We start from the raw sequence: 17,865 nt of genomic DNA, 5'->3' as shown, positions 1-17,865 counted from the left end.
ACTTATATTTACTTACAAACATCGTATTTGTTTAAATTGCATAGGTGTTTTATAAAACAACGAGTTACATTTCAAAATTCCAAAATATTTTCCATAAAGATGGCTGATTGAGTATTAACAATGACCGGAGGTGAGTATTACGCGAGACCGCCGCTCCACTAAAATAGTAATTTTAATGTGGCTGAATACTGGCAACAGTTGCCATATTGAAAAAAGCCGGCCAAAAAATGAAATTTTTTTAATGTTTTATTTTACTTTCAATGTAGTTTTTTCGTAAATGTATTAAAAAACGTCGTTTGATACACGTGCGGATTTGTCATTTTCACTTGTCTCGTGAATAACTATAATATTATGGTAGTAAAACATAGTAATTTTCAATAAGCTTAACAAAACACTTATAGACTTACGTTTAGGTGTGGTAACGGGAGTGAAAGTAGTGGCAACAACATTATTAGTGTATGTTTTAACAGACGTCTGTGTTGGTTCCACTGTTGTTGTCACCGCTGGTGGAGTCGTGAATGGAGTAGCTGTTGTGGTACTGGTACAATCTTGCTCGTCATCGGAACAGTCTTGAAGGCCATCGCACCAGCGTTCAAGTGGTAAACATATTTTGCTTGTAGGACAAATGCGAGTGTTTTCGGGGCATGGCGTGCAAACGCATTCACACGTTGCTGTCACCAGTTTCGGGACCAGATCCTGTAAATTGTTAACATTGGCTAGGACTTTCGCCCTGGGAAACTCGGTTTCAAAAATTCTAGAGTTTCTTGACGAAAGCATCTCACTGCCACGGTTCGGGTCACAATTCCTTCGACGATCGTTAATCGTACCGAACGTATTTTTTAAACTAGGTAGCGACATGGATCGTAAAAAGAGTATGAATAATAATAACGCACACACTCAACATAGCCTCGCACTAGGGAAACTCTGTATCGCGGGTGCCATGGACAAACATATAGACAACCACAAATTACACCCAAACTCACGAGAGAAATAAATGTAGTGCGACGTCGCATCGCCGTTTTGTGTTTCGACCCTAAGGTTGCCTTTCCACCAGAGATGTGCGACGAAGCGAGGCGGCGTGCGAGGAAAAAATCCACCAATAGGATTACTTCATTTTTCTAGCCTCGCTTAGCGCAGCTCCGGTGGAAAAGGGTTAGCGGAGCTAAGTATTTGTACATATAAAATAAAATAGCGAGAGATGTGTGCGAGGGATGCGGGCGAGGATTGAGTGCAAAACGGTGTAGGAAACTAGAACTACTGAAAGTGTGACACTAACTAACACTGACACATCGCCATTGCTCATCCTACCACACCGCACTTCGCTCGCGCATAGCTGAAAAGAGTCCGTAAGTCCGTAACGCATCCTCGCACCGCCTAGCTACCTCACATATCTCTGGTGGAAAGGCACCCTTACGCTGCCTTTCCACAAGAGATGTGCGACGTAGTGAGGCGGTGTGCAACGAAAAAATCCATCAATAGGATTACCTCATTTTCCTGGTCTCGCTTAGCGTAGCTCCGGTGGATAGATAGCGAGAAATGTGTGCGAGGAATGTGTGCAAAACGGTGTAGGAAACTAGAGCTACTGAAATTATAACACTAACTGACACTGACACATCGCCACCGTTCACCCACCACTATAATAGTCCCTAACGCATCCCCGCAAGACGCCGCTGCATATCCTCTCACCACCTAGCTACCTCGCACATCTCTGGTAGAAAGACAGCCTAAGTCTCTATATTGCCGAGACTTATTAAAAATCTACAAAACTAAAATTATTTTCTAAACTTTAACAAAAATACGTGTCAATAGATGGCGTTGTGCGTTACAAAGTAATTTGCAAGTAACGCTTTCTAATAGTGGTAGATGGCGCTAATCCTAAACAAATTGAAAAAAAATAGCCGGCACTATCCATAAAAATCAATAATATAATAGAAATAAGTTTAGCTTTGATAAATCGCAGCTTGTCAATATAAAACAAATAAGTTACAAAAATAGCTATTTGGTACTCGTGGCGACATCTGGTGTACCAACAGGTACTAAATACCCGACTACGCCATCTTGTATCGCGATTACCATCCTCTTGATTTATAGAACTATGGTTGTATTAATTAATTATAAAGGAATATTTAAAACCCTTCCTAAACTAGTCACAGTATGAGTGTATTTATTGTTAATATATGTCAAGAGAGTTTGTGAACCTTAACTATTAAAAATAATGTTAATATTATAATTTACCAACTTACACTCGCGCATTTGCATTCCTTAATCGGTTTGCAGTCTGATATGCCGCCAAGCTTGCACACACAATCGTCGCAGTTTGTACCACGGAATGTTGCTCCTACAGGGTACCTGCAGAATCACAATAATTATTATGATGGTAATAAATACACACACAAACACACACACATAATAATAAAATAAAATAATCGTAGCAGTAGAATTCTTTGTGAAAGATTTATTTTTTATTTTACTTACCTGGACTGCAGTACTTACTGCCTTACCTGCCGCCAAGCAGTAGTATGAGCATCACTGCGTTCCGGTTTTGAAGGGTAAGGGTGCTGGTGAAATCACAGGCACATGGGACTACTACGGGTAAGATGGCAGTACTTCCCTGGACGAACTCTTTCACAAGGAGCTCTACTGCGAATGTGTTAACAAGTACTCACGGCATGGAATTGTGTATACAAGGACACTCGTCGCGTGTCACGCAGCGCTCGCCGTCGAAGTATTTTCCCGTGACGGAGTTGCAGTCGCATGTTTCGGTGGCTACGCCAGGGCATTTCTTGCATATGCCAGGAGTAGACAGTGGAGGTTGTATCGTCGTTGATATTGCTGGAGCAATTATTAGTTGGTAAAGCGATAATGTCGAGTTCTTAGGCTTTTGCGATTGCTACCAGAAGTGGGTAAAAACCCAATCAACCCACCCGGGTTTTTATCCAAAGCGCGAGTTTTAACCAATTTCTGACTAAAATCGTTGGCAGAAACGGCGAATTCGGAATTTAGTATAACGCACACACTCGCACACACTCAACACAACCACAAATTACACCCAAACTCACGAGAGAAATAAATGTAGGCCATACATATATTTCTACCGGCCCGGGAATCGAACCTGGGATCTCTGCGTGGCAGTCCGGCATGGTAACCGTTCGGCCACGGAGGCAGTTCGAGTATAATGTACCTTGTCCACCTCCATATAATACCCACCTTGTAATCTCGTGGATTCTCATTACTAAGGATGCTTATTACGATTCAATTTCATGAAGATTGATTCAAATACATACGATCTAACGATTTTTTTGTATCGATTTATTTCAATGCGGTTTTCAAACGAATCGATTCAATAGAAAGGCAAAACTAATCGTCTAGATAAAAAAGCAATAAGCATTTTTTAATACTATCATTAAATTTGAACAAAACTCGACTTAGAACAAATAATTAATTGTAAATACTTTTTGCCCCCAATTTCGGGCTTTAATGGGTTTCAACTCGATTAAAACCCAGGCGCTTACTCAACTCTGATTGCTACACATTGAAAATGAAACTATTTTTTTTTCGCATCTGAATCGCGAATATTTGTTTTTTTTTTAACCGCTGTATTCAATAGGTACTTTGCATAATAGTATGCTAATGATGTTATTTATATCAGCTGAAGTAAATTATAACACGTATAGTATGCGATATACATTTTGAAAGAAAAAATCTGAATTAAAGTCAGACCCAAGCAAAATGAATCGTATTAGTGCGGGAAAAATTGAAATTTGAACTGAGGTAGTATCGATTCCTAATTACGACTAGGACTTGGCCTTTGGACCAAATTCATATAATGGCTCTTGACGACTTTTACAAAGTAGAAGGCCCAGTCGTACAAAAAAACAAATGTCTAAAAATCATATTTCAAGAAGGCTTTAGTAAAATAAAGGAGACCTACAGTCTGTACTCACGGTAAGGCATGAAACATCCAATTGGCTCAATCTTCATCTCAATATTACCGTTCCATTTCAATGGCAAAACTTTGAAATACCGCGCATGTATCGGTGGCCGAAACTCATTCATGACTTCGGTGGTTTTATCAAAATTGCCAGGGAACTCCTTGGGTGCGCCACTTGAGTCGATCACAGGGTTAAAGTTGGACAGATCCGAGGTGTACATAATTTTGTACGTATTCACCCAACCTCTAGTACCGCCTTTGGTTTTGACGCCTGTTATGTTGCGCGGTGATGTAAAGTCGAACTGGGAAAAGAAGTAAAATTTGCATAGGATTTGAATCCAAATCGTTCAGTCGACTTTTGGCCGTAGCGCCATAGAATTTTCAAAAAGTAAACAATTCAAATGAAGCGTGCTCTGCTGTTGGATGTATAAAGTAATGAGTCGATGATGAATCAAATGAAACAATTTCATCTATTTATTTCATAAACGTAACCTACGTTCAGTTGATAGTCGATATAATATTTATCGACTGCAATCACTAGCTGCTTGCAAGCGGGCAACACTTTTGCGCAAAGAACTGTTATTTTACTCCATCTTCAAAAAAGACAGACTATAGGTGAATAAGGTATCATACCATAATCCATTCTCCGGGCGTGCTGTATAACGGGCGCCAGCCTTCGTCGCTGCCAAGCGCCAGTTGTTGCCTCAGTTCGTTATGGGAGCTTACTTCGATATTTTCAACTGGTAGGCCCGCTTCTAGACCTATAATGTCCGTACATTGCAAGGGTTGCGCCTGGAATGACGATTTTAATTATAAATATAGGGCAGTATGTACACAAGTAGCATAATATATAGTTTTAAACTTTCGCGTTGCGTTGTAGGTACTAACATTTGGAAACAGGAATAAAAGCGTTATTCACGCCTACTTATTTTCCCTATGTTTCGGTCAGCTTGCACTGACCGGTCAGGTCTCATCATATTTATTCACTTCTTGTGATCGACTCAAGCCGATAATAAGTGTGATGTCTCCCTAACGAGGTCAAACGAATAGCTGAACCGAGCATAAAGTTGTCATGCGTAATTAGATACCAAACCTCAGTACACATTAATTTTATTGTAGAAATAAAGAGAGACATGAAGGGAAAATAACAGATAAAGAAAGGTGTAAATTCTGTAACAAAAGATAATGATATAAAAACAGGTACAGTCGTATAAAAACACTCCCTACTTAAATTAAATACGGGTTATGGTAAATAGTCACTTGCCCTAAAAGGGCCTGTAATTTCTATGAGAGAAATACTATGCGTTATAAGCAGTTATGATACATGATTTTCAATGGTACTACAAATTTATTACTTTACAAGCAGTTACAGTACATGATTTAACTGCTCAGAATTGTATGTGAAGCCGAGCACGTGTAGAGAGTGGCGATGAAAAGTTGAATTATATTTAATTTAAATAGGAAGTGTTTTTATACGATTGTTTTATATCGTTATATTTTATTACAGCCCATACGCCTTTACTTTACCTGCACTTTTCCCTTCCTGCTGCGGGAGCATGGCTACGCATCATAGTCGCGACACGCGCGATAAAATTGGAATAAACGCGCGCTATTGGCTGTCTCAATCAGATCTAATTTGATAGCCAATAGCGCGCGATTATTTCAATTTTATAGCGCGTCGCCATAATGCGTAGCCATGCTACGGGGGCTGTACTCTTTTTTATTTCTACAGTAAAATTCATGTAGACCGAGCCTTGTATCTCATATATGACACTGGTCGTAGAGTGGCACGTATTACACTAGTAAGAGTCGAGATCTTAAATCTACGGGAGAAATAAAGTCGTTCATATGACTAATACCGTTTGGATGCCTTTGGTTAAACGCTAGAAATGGTAAAAAGTATACATGCCACTGACTTGACTTTCCTAATATTGTCAAAATACCATACTTTATGTGGATAGAGGGTAAGGTAACTCACAGTGGTAGTGGGGGTCTCTGTAACTTCTCTACATCCAATGATTTCAAGTCTCAGTGCAGGCTCCTGGTTCCACGTCAGCGGATTGATTTTCACCACTTTGGCCTCGATTGGTGGCTCCAGCATCTGCTTCATATGTGTCCTGCTGTTTACTGGGCCCCGGAATACCTACGAGTGTCATATTTACAAATTATTTACGTGGCAATGAATAGTGAATTTCAATTGAATGTGTGTTAATATTAAACCTTAAAAAATTTGTTACTGTCAGTGGAATTTGTAGTGTAAATTAGTAGATATAATACATTGATTCACAAGCACAGAGCAATCGAAAAATACTCAGAAAAAAAAACGTGGTTAAAATAATGTTTTTATAATAAAAACGATCAATCATCAATATTTTTGCTAAATAATGATTTATATTTCAAAATCAATCATCAAAACCAGGATACTGAAATACTTTTAATGTTATGCAAACACCAAACATACTACGTGACATCATATGTAGGTAAGCAAAGAAACGTCACCGCATTCACCCTTCGTGAAAAAACACATCATAATAATGATGTGTTTTTTCTCCGATTAATCGGTGTTGAACGAAAAATTGCAAAAATGTTGATTGTGGACAGTGCATATTATCTATTTTATTTACCTATCAATGACGTCACGAGTTTTGAGGGACACGTAATACAGTTCGCGCGGCATTTTTTAAATTGTTTAAGAAAAGTTTTATTTAATAATAGAATATTTTTTATCGATGAACTAAAACGAGCCAATATATATCCGAGGATTTTTATTGCCTTTTGTCACTTCGATTGCGAGAAAAAAAATCAATCGTTTTTACTCTACAATAAAATTCTGAAGATTTCGCAGCATTTTTTTTCAACCACACACAGACAAACGCACTAAGGCGGGAAAATAATATGGCGCCACCGTCTATACGGATAAGCCACGGAACTAAAACCGAGACTGACTATATGAGTTAAAAAATACTTTTTATTCCCTAGGGATTAAAGGATACACTAGAGCATGAAAAGTTCTTTACTGCATATATCCATTATGGTTAATTTTAAAAACCTTTAAAAGTTGTCCGAATTACTATAGGTGCTATCAACCTGTTGGTCAATTGGTAGAGAGAGGTCAACGAGGGTGGACGTACTGTAGTCAGCCATCTTGTATTCAAGTGAGCCATCGATACGGAATACAGCACAAACGAACGGCTATGGAGTGGAAATCCCTGCCTCCAGACTTATTCTCTTAACCAGCGCTCAACCAAAGTTTTTCATTAATGAGCATTCGGCTCCGTACGACTGCATTCGGCAGGCAACGTTATTTTCACCTTTTTGAGCACGTGCTTAGGGTTCTTTTTCCTCATAGTAAGCGCCTGGTGTCATTAGTCAGATTTAGTAGGCTATTTCGATTTTGTATGAGAGTGATCACAGATCACATGGTGATATATCTGTCACGTACCTATAGCATAAAAGTTTAGGTAATTAGCTGAAAGTAAACAATATTCAGCTGCCACTCGGTTAGCCGGTCAAATACAATAATTAGTAGTGAGTATCATACATCGTATTACTGTTGTACTCTTTAATTTGGTCGCATGGTATTAGCTGTCATCTTTTTAAAGGCTGGATTTTAGTTTCTTTATAGTAGGACAGTTGTGATACATGTTATTAAACATGTTTATTTAAATATTATATCTATTACTATTTAAATAGGTAGTTCGAAATGTTGTCTATTACCTGAAAATTATCATATATTTCGAACCACTTTCAAAAAGTTCATTATAATTTTACAATAAACAACCAGGTAATGCTTCATAACGGTTTGTTTATATTTAGTAAATTGCCTAAATCTTTGTAGTATAGTAACTATTAAGTAATCTGTGCTTGAATGTCATAACTTGGGCCATTTCATCGTCGAGCTCATCGTCGCTTTTTGTCATGCGAGGTAGAGGTCATAAGCGCGCTTTTTTTTAACACAAAAATAGACCATTATTAAGCAATAGTTACCTTTGGCTTGTCATCCGGCCCATTAAGAGTAGACATCGTAAAATCGTCGTCTCCGTACATAATATTATAGCTGGTAATGTACTGGTCGAAAAGTGGACTGCCCTGAATGATTACGCCATAAATGGGTTCGCGTCGCGGTAAGGTCACTTTGAAGTAAGGATGCACGTCGTCTGGTGCTGGCGCCCAGGAACCACCTAAGAATTAATTTTAGTTGTAGAAGCTGTTGTAGAGTCCAAAAAGCACATACACATTCCCGTGGTGATTTTTAACAGACAATGAGGGCCTTCATATTAACATATCTTTTTTTTGACATAATGCTTCTTGGCATAATTTAGTAACAGTAGAGCTCTTTGTGAAAGAGCTCGTCCAGAGCTACCACCAAGCAGTAATGTGAACATTACTGCGTTTCAGTTTTGAAGGGTAAGGGTGATGGTGAAATTACAGATACATAGGACTAATGTCTCAAGGTGACGGGCGCAGTGCCCATCAGATCTTTGTGACTTTTTTGACAAATTGGCCTTGGCAGGATAGGACAGGACTTAGGATTTGCAGAATAAATTGCTGTATGTTGGTGCTAGATGAGATTAAATTTGCCCTGGTTAAATTTCCGGTAGAATCAATTTTGAGAATGAACTTTTCTAAATAGATTCAGGTTCGGGATTTTCTGGTTAGATTTGTAGTAGAGCTCCTTGTGAAGGACTTCGTCCAGGGAAGTACCTTACCTATTTCTGACGCCAAGCAGTAACGTGAGCACTACTGCGTTCCGGTTTAGAAGAGTAAGGGTGCTGGTGAAATTACAGGCACATGCGACTTCTCAATTTATGTCTCAAGATGGCGGGCGCAGTGACAGAGCCCCTCAGATCTTTGCGACTTAAAACTCTGAGTGGCACTGCAACTGTTATGGACAGGCGTGTCGCATATCACCAGGAATTATTACTTCGATAGGTTTCTTATGATTCAGTGACGGCTCTGAACTACAGAGTTCAATGCAATGCCAATAGATGGCGCCTCAAAACCTTAAATGAGCTTTTGTATGAAAATCAGATTTTGGAATTCCATCATCGCAAGACTAGGGTACCATCCCTGCGTTTTAAATATCTCCAGGATTCGCACGAAGCATTACGCTTCGGCGAACAGAATTCCCTGACCGCAGACTTACTCCCTGAACGCTACAACTTGGGCCTTTTCAAGGCTACAGTGAATAGGTGCTATTTAGGTGTGCATGCTCCACTTCATCGTTACTAATATCAGGTAAGATGGAGGTTAAATGCGCAGTAATTCTTTTTTATATAAAAAATGTTTTCGAAGCTATTGAGCATGGCGAGAGATGAGAACAAAAATTAAAAAAACACCAATCCTGCAGTTATTTTTTCCTTAATCTGATTAATATACACAAGTGAGTCTAAAAATGCTTCTCAGTCACATCGCGCCTGTGTGTACTCGTAAACATACTCTTTAGACTCCATCAAAAACAAAGAAACTAACCATTTTGATCAGTGTTCGCGTCGAGTTTGGCATACTGAGGCTTGAAGGAATCGCTGTATTGGCTGCTGGCGTTGAACGATGTTTCTGGCAGAGGTTGGTCGCCCCATAAAAGATTTATGTATCTGTTCGTAACAAATGTTTGTTAAGATTATGAATACAAATAACAAAAACAACACAACAACAAAAACACAGAAAATTTTCTTTTTTCTTTTTTTTTATTCATTTTAAGTCAACTTTTAATAAAGTTCTGGAAATGTCGTAATGTCTTTCCGATGATTAGTGAATCTTCGGAAAAAAGCTACAAAATTTCTAATCAATATATTCATTGTTAAGTTAACCTTTCGTAAAGTTCTGAAAATTTCGTAGTTTTTTCCGAAGATTCCCTAATCGTCGGAAAAAACTACGAAATGTTCGTTAGCTTGGAAGCTACAGACTTTTACAAGCCGAGCGTCCAACTGGAGGACTAAAATGCCGATCATGATTCGGCTCGGCGACGAAACAAATTGGGCTATTTATCGTATTAGAGTAACCGACATTCAGTCGATAGCAGATAAAATATTTATCGACTTCAATCACTAGCTGCTTAATTGTAAGTGGGCAACACTTTTATGCAACCAACTGTCACTTTACTCGATCTTTAAAAAGACAGACTATAGCACTCGACAAGAAAATGATACAACATACCCATCAGGAGCGCATTCAGGCGGTGGTGAAGAGGTGGTGAAGAATGTATGCGTCGTCTCTGTGGCGAAGAAGGTATGCGGTGTCTCTGTGGTGGACTGAAGACGGGCAGTGGGGGGTACTGTGTTACAGGCGGATGTGTCGCAATGCAGCTCGTCGTTGAGGCATTGGCACTTCAGGCAGCCGTCTGATACTGTGCCACCCGGCTAAACGATGAAAAGGAACTTTAAAAGACTACCACGTGAAATTCAAATACACATATCGGCGGATCTTGTTGAACACTAGCAAAACCCCAAAAATAATACAGTGTTTTTAGAAAAGTCTGGTCGGTTATATTGCTTTTTTATTTTTAGTCTAATTTGAAAAGAAAAAATTAGTCGACTAACATTTTTTAATTAATTTGTTTTAATTTTCTACTAATACAGATTTGTGCTGTTGTGCTTGTGAATTTCGTTGATTTTTTTTTTATTTATGCAAACTTGTTACAATTTTTCAGTTGTTTCTGCATTACCACTTTGTTTAATTAAGTTGATATTTTCCAATAAAAGGTGAGTAAGTTTTACTAAGTCGATATAAGAGATGTGTCTTTAATTGCTACTGTATGTCTAACTCTTATTTATTGAAATATGACCGTTACTCTTTTATATTACGTTTCTCTAAATAAACATTGATATACGATTCAACATTTATTATTGCTTCAATCAATTGAAAGAACACAGGAAGAAACATGCTGAAAATGAATTTGAAATTACTTTTTCATTTAACACCAGAGAATTATAAATTAATAAGATTTATTCATATCATTCATTTATTTATATTAGGGACTCATATTTACATTTATTCACACCGAACTGCCTTGAACCGGTCAGAAAAACCACTTTATCAGCATAATATACAGTCTATTTTAGAAGATGATGAAAAACATTTACAAATACTACTTTAGGCAAGTTAACATTACCTTGACAACTTTTCCGTTGGAATAGCAGGTACAGTCTCGTTTAGGTACACAAGTTTTCTCGTCGCGCCATAGCGATTCGAAATCGCATGTGATCTGTGCCACCGATTCGTCTATGCAACCTTTTACGCAATCCTGTGGATAAAAACAGATCAGTTGGTATAGCGTCTAGCACGGTCTGCTAGAAGGCGTCGGTTCGAATCCGGCCGGATCGAAGGAATTTTTTCTGAGTGTTGTAATCTTTGTATTAATAATTATAACAAACTAGTGGAGTAATTTCAAGTGAAAACTAATTGAATATCAATTCAATAAAAAATTAAGTTATTACAGTCTCTAGAAAACACAATTATTATTATATTATTATTTTTGAACCAGTAAAATTAAGTCACAATTATAAACAGAAATAGTAGAGCTCCCTTTGTGAAAGAGTTCAGGGAATTCAGGGAGGTTCAGTCCAGGGAAGTACAGCAAGCAGTACTTCCCTAAATTAGCAAACTTACCTATTTCGCCCACTAAGAATTAATTTAAGCATTATTGCGCTACAGTTTTAAAGGGTGTTCGTGAACGAACCAATAATTCAAGCACCTCATTCTGTCTACATTCACTAGTTCTGTCTCTATCTCATTTCGTTTTTTTTCACGACCCATTTGCTCTGCACATTTTTATTAAATTAAATACAATAAATACGTCCAAAAATAAGTCAAAAATGATTTTACTCAGTATTTGAACAAAGGGAATGGGTACATGTGACGTGTCGTTATGAGCAGACATGTCGCTTACCATCAGGCGTGCGACTCGTTCGTTCCATCAATAAAAATCAATCTAATAAAAAAATTAACAGCCTCTGTGGCCCAACGGTTACCATGTTGGACTGCCACGCAGAGACGAAACATTATTCAATTTGTTTGAAAACTATTATGCTAAATCATTATTGCCGTCTATTGTTTCACTTCAAATCGACCAGTTTAACTCGAGCTTTGCTATAATGGACGATAATTGAAAAATTACATATTTAATGTTTAATTACCGATGAAATGTCGTTCCGTTTGTTTTGTTATTAGATGTTTTGCTGTTTTTCCCGCATCACCGAATTGAACAGCCCCCCATAAATGCAGAATATTTTTTGATAATATACGGCGACGTTCACGCAGGTCAGTTGTTAGCGCTGTACTATTTCAGTTTTCCAATTTGTGATTTCAGCGCAAACGAGAGTTGATATTTAAAAGTGTTATCAGTACCATTTGGCTAATGAGTTGCCAGGGTTGAATGGTCCTTATTTCGTCTCTATTTCTGGTTATATACTCGATGGCAATACTCGACGAAATTAAGAGGCAATATCATGTATATTCATTCGTATTAAGCGTCTTCTAATTGGGTCGGGTATTATTTATGTGGCAGTAATTCTTTCGGACACATTATAGAGTGGTTAGTGTTGTGTCATGCAAAAATTTACATTTTGAAAAATAAAATATATTTTACAATTCACGCTATATAATAATCTCAGTACAGAGTACTAAAAAACCGACCTCAAAAGTACGTGGAATTCCGTCTATTTGCTAAGTTTCATTGAAATATCCCCTAGTTCGCCACTATACAGGACTTGATACTGGAGATATAAAAACAGGTTCTCACTACGACACTACTCAAAGTATATCGAGGGAAAAACGCCTTGAATTGACGAAATAGCAAAGTCAACTAAATAATTGCTAAAAGTAATTGCTCCTAAATTAATAATATTCTTTATTGTACAAAGAAAAGACACATGAAACACACGTTACAATGGACATATACAAAGGTGAGCTTGTCTCTATAAGAGATCTCTTCCAGCCAACCCTAGCCGTGGTGCAAAAATGAAGTCTGCGGGACTAATTAATGTACAACAAAATTTAAATTTAAATGTGAATAAAATATAAATGATAATAATATACATACATATGCACATACACGAACTTTATATACATAAATACATACATAAGCAGAATATATATTATAATAACAGATCATTTGTTTACAAATATGTTACCTATAAACTATCTAACGCGTTCGACAGGAAGTGCTCTTTTAATTTGTGTTTGAAAGATGCCACCGATGGACTATCACGAATGTTAGCAGGTAGTTTATTCCACATACGAGCTGCACTTACGGTAAAAGAATTGTGAAAGAATTTGGAGTTGGATTGGGGGTATAAAAGTGTTCTAGTGTCACAGGTACGTTTTGGGCGGGAATTGGGGGATAAGGGGGAAAAACGGGAACACAGATAATGAGGAAGCTGGGGGTAATTTAAAATTTTATAAAGAAGACAAAGAACGTGCATATCTCGGCGAAGTCGGATTGGGAGCCATTTCAATTTGGTCCGAAATTCAGAGATATGGTCATATTTACGTAAACCGAATATGAAACGGATTGCCAGATTTTGTAGGCGCTCTAGTTTGTTAAGCAGCTCCTCAGTAACATCCAAATAACAAACATCGGCATAGTCGAGAAGAGGGAGTAGTAGGGACTGAGCAAGCATAACCTTGGTGTTGAACGGTAAGAAGAATTGAAGCCGCTTGAGAGAATGATAGGAAAAGTGCATGCGTCGACTAACCTCATTTACCTGTGGTCTCCAGGACAGTGTACGGTCGATTATCAGACCCAGGTTCTTTGTATTTTCAGCATATGTAAGACTCACTCCATCATACGAGACCTTGGGGAGATTATTAATGTCCAACCTGCAGTAAAGTCTGTTGCTACCTACAATTATTGCCTGTGATTTCCTAGGGTTTACAAGCAAACCAAACGCATCAGCCCAAGACTTCACCACAAGAAGATCCTTATTAATAGATTCAATGGCAGATTGGGTATTGGCTCCATCAAAATGTCTATAAATTTGCAGGTCATCTGCGTATAAGTGGAATGGAGGAGAAATTAATTTAGTGAGCTCGTTTATGAACAGCGAGAAGAGAAGAGGTGAAAGTACACCACCCTGTGGCACCCCTGAAGTCAAAGGAGACCAATCAGAATAAATGTCATCATTCCTGATCCTTTGATAGCGATTGCGGAGGTAATCCGAAAACCAAGCAATTGCAGCAGGGGAGATGTTAAGAGAGCAGAGAATGGCAAGGAGGATGTCATAGTCGACAGAGTTGAAAGCACAGCTGAAGTCCAGCAAAACAATAATGGTAAACAACCTGTTGTCCATGGCGTGGCGAATATCATCGGTGACGTTAAGCAAAGCAGTTACAGTACTGTGACCAGGACGAAAACCAGATTGATACGGACTTATAAGTTCATGACGAGAGACATATGAGTGAAGTTGTTTATGAACTGTGCTTTCAAGGACCTTGGACAGGAATGGTAGGATGGAGATAGGACGAAATTGGGAGAAAGCCGTGGGAGTAGCGGATTTAGGGATGGGAATGACATGAGCTAATTTCCAATCGCTAGGAAAGACGCTAGTTGCAAGAGAAGTATTCAAAATGTGTGTGATAATTGAAGCAACGTCATCCAGGATAGGTATCAGCATGTCGCGGCAAATACCATCTTCACCCACAGCCTTGGAAGTTATGGATAGGATACTCTTCTTAACTTCCCCCTCAGTGATTTCGCGAAAAGAAAAAGGTACACAATCAGGATGAGTAGCAGTGCCCAGTGAGGTGAGCGTGTCCGCTTTGATAGAGTCAGCAACAGTAAATGGTGAGTTGGTGAAGTATTTGTTGAGTGAGTTAAGGTCAGGCAAGTCAACAGTACAGTCACGATCTTTACCCACACCAAGTGACCTCAGGAACCTTAAAGTTAGGCGCTATTTATAAAAAATGAATCTTCACGCGTGAAGGCTCTTCACTCACCCTTAGAGGTGGATGATTTCCTTCAAAATGAAATGGGACCACTATGGAAGTACCCCCTTTCCAACAAAAAAAGAATCATGAAAATCGGTTCACAAATACCGGAGTTATCGCGTAACAACAATACAAAAAAAAAAAACAAAAAAAGAACATACAGTCGAATTGAGAACCTCCTTCTTTTTTGAAGTCGGTTAAAAAATCAAAAGATATTTCTTAACGATGAAAATAATATGAGTCTTCGAATTAAATTTTTTTTAATTTTCAGAAATTTTTACCGGAAAAATTTCAACTAAGTATTTAAAATTTTCCGGAATATTACCCAACAGTAGACGTGGTAGTTATTCACCTGGTCGATTGTGCATTCTCCCTTCTCAAAGAGTGTCTTCTTAAAATGGTGGCAGAGTTTGCCGCACGGGTAGGCGCAGTCGGAGTACACTTGTCCAGGCGGACACTTGGGTGATCTATCCTCAGGAGGAAGTAGAGTTTCTGCAAGTTTTAGACAAATGTTTATAAGCTATGCAATTGGTCAAATGTCTCGCAACCTTCACCAGGTCATCAGTCCACCTTATGGGTGGTCTACCCACCTTCGCTGCGTCTTCTTATATTCAAATGTCTAATCAAATGAAAATAAATTAAAATGATTGAATTAAAAATAAAATCTACTGCGTATCACGTGATATAAAAACCACTTAATTGGTTCGATTGAATCTTCTTGTTCTTTATTACCGCCGAAGAAACGTTTTAATTTGTATTTTTGTCAATTTAAACACGAAGTACAATTGATTGCCAAGCTTTGTTATTTTAATCATACAATAAAAATATTGTAAATATTTAAAGTTTACAACAGTCAACATCAGTATAGTGAAAGAGTTCGTCCAGGGAAGCACTGCCACTTTGCCTATTTCTGCCGCTAAGCAGTAATGTGATTATTACTGCGTTCCGGTTTTGAAGGGTAAGGGTGCTGGTGAAATTACAGGCACATGAGACTTGTCAACTTATGTCTCAGGGTGTCGGGCGCAGTGGCCTCTCAGATCTTTGCGATTTAAAGCTCTAAATGGCACTGAAACTGTTATGGACAAGCGTATAGCTTACCATCAGGCGCACGACTGGTTCGTCCTGTCGTTTGATATTATAAAAAAATCTTTACACAAGTAAAAAATAATTCCTGTTATTACCAGGGTAACCTATCACAAACTCAAATTTTTTTTTCCGAAATAAACTTTATTCGAATTTTCATTACACCGAAAGCCGAATTATAACGAAACCGTTGTTCTTTCGGGATGTGTTGGATGCTTATCGCAAAGACACGATTAGGTTCGGTCAGGTTAGGTTAAGTTAGGTTTAAAAGAAAAACGCTTTCCTCTCAAAATTACTTTCGAGGTTATGAAAATTCGAGCAAAAGTTATTACCAATTCTAGTTCCACATTCGGGCCTAACGGCGAGTACAGCAGAGGGAAAGTCGCAAATCATCGTGACGGGGTTGTACAGAGTGCCAACGCCGCAGCTCTTCAGTACTGTGTGAGGCTTGTCAGGATTCATCAGGTCGGGAGTACACTCGTAGAACTTGCTGCAGTCGGTAGGGTGAGGGTGGTTTGGATGAACAGAGTCCAGGCATTGGAATTCTAGAGAGAAATAGATCAAATGAATTGTAGCCGTGGTAGCTTAATGGTTTGACCTACTGCCTCTCGAGCAGAGATCGTGGGTTCGAATCCGGGCTCGCACTTCTGTGTTTCTTAGAATTTATGTGTGTTTAACTTGAAACTTATTATGAGCTTTTCGGTGAAGGAAAACATCGTGGTGAAACCTGCACGTCGAAGGGTCACAACCCGCATTAGGCCAGCATGGCGGATTATAGCCTAGACCCTCGCCTGAGATCCACATTGGGATCTATAAATGGGTTGATGATGATGATGACTTGTAGCAATGGGTTACTATAACTCTGAATGGGTAACCTATCACAAACTCCATTTTTTTTCCGAAATAACGTTTGTTCGAATTTTCGTTACACCGAAAACCGAATTATAACGAAAACGTTGTTCTTTCAGGATATGTTGGATGTTTATTGCAAAGACACGATTAGGTACGGTTAAGTTAGGTTTAAACGAAAAAAAAAAACATTTTTCTCTCAAAATTACTTTCGAGTCTATGAAAATTCGAGCAAACGCTATTTCTGGAATATGTCATTTCGGACTACAGATAGATAACCCTCTGAATGACTTTTGTATAGGCCACCGTACTCCGTACATGTATTGTAGTATAGTCTGTCTTTTTTACGTTTTCTTACCACCACAGTCGCAGAAAACTCTAATCTCAAAGTAGGGACAGAGATCCCCAGGTCCCTCGCAGACCAGACCTCGCTCCAGGCTGCACTCGACGTTCAGCCCCGTCTCCTTTGCGTCCTTGTGGTCCTTTATTGTTCGACATTCAATCTTTTTCATCATACCTGAATCACACATTGGCTCGCCGATTTGCTGTAATCAGAGATGGACAGTGTGTTAAAACCTAATCAACCTGCCCGGTTTTTAACCGGGCTTCTAGCAAAAGCCGGGTTCTAACCCGTTTCTGTACAAAATCGTGGACGGAAACATTATAATTTGATTTAATTCCTTAATCCAAGTCTCCAAGCGTGTTAATAGGCTAAAAACTTATTAAACACAATCGTGGACCTGTTAATTATAAACAAATAAAATATATTAGATACTACGATGTAAAAAATCTTTTAACACGAAAAGGAGACAACTGCACACAATACCCATCTTGCAATCCTGTTGACTCTCACTTAATACTAGGGATGCACTTTACAATTCGATTTTTATGAAAATCGATTTAAGTGTATGGCTGTGTGTTTGGCTGTGCGTTTGCGTCTGTATGTACATGTGCGAGCGTGCGTGCGTGCGTGCGGGCGTGCTGACGCATAGTACGCGTGCTAAAGTATAGTAAGTATTTAAAGCATACTTATTGGTGGTGCTCTTTTTAGATTTCGCCGGTATCGAGTTTTCAGC

At 38.6% G+C, this 17,865-nt stretch overlaps 1 protein-coding gene across 1 annotated transcript in view; it reads right to left on the bottom strand.

The window, feature by feature from the left end:
- LOC113237618 (hemocytin) overlaps window positions 1-17,865 on the bottom strand; it is a 175,900-nt gene that overhangs the window by 92,960 nt on the left and 65,075 nt on the right. Inside the window, exons 33-45 of the mRNA XM_026474216.1 lie at window positions 17,148-17,334; window positions 16,273-16,485; window positions 15,210-15,349; window positions 11,043-11,174; window positions 10,088-10,290; window positions 9,404-9,525; window positions 7,919-8,112; window positions 5,910-6,074; window positions 4,565-4,723; window positions 3,945-4,233; window positions 2,667-2,832; window positions 2,244-2,349; window positions 408-696 (exon numbers count right to left, since the gene is read on the bottom strand). Coding sequence (XP_026330001.1) covers window positions 408-696; window positions 2,244-2,349; window positions 2,667-2,832; window positions 3,945-4,233; window positions 4,565-4,723; window positions 5,910-6,074; window positions 7,919-8,112; window positions 9,404-9,525; window positions 10,088-10,290; window positions 11,043-11,174; window positions 15,210-15,349; window positions 16,273-16,485; window positions 17,148-17,334 — 2,365 coding nt within the window. The remainder of the gene's footprint in view (window positions 1-407; window positions 697-2,243; window positions 2,350-2,666; window positions 2,833-3,944; window positions 4,234-4,564; window positions 4,724-5,909; window positions 6,075-7,918; window positions 8,113-9,403; window positions 9,526-10,087; window positions 10,291-11,042; window positions 11,175-15,209; window positions 15,350-16,272; window positions 16,486-17,147; window positions 17,335-17,865) is intronic.

The sequence above is a fragment of the Hyposmocoma kahamanoa genome, unplaced genomic scaffold, assembly GCF_003589595.1.
Source record: "Hyposmocoma kahamanoa isolate Upper Pololo Valley unplaced genomic scaffold, ASM358959v1 93, whole genome shotgun sequence".
NCBI lineage: Eukaryota > Metazoa > Arthropoda > Insecta > Lepidoptera > Cosmopterigidae > Hyposmocoma > Hyposmocoma kahamanoa.
Note: the sequence above shows the minus strand (reverse complement) of the source record. Positions and strands in the feature narration are given on the sequence as shown.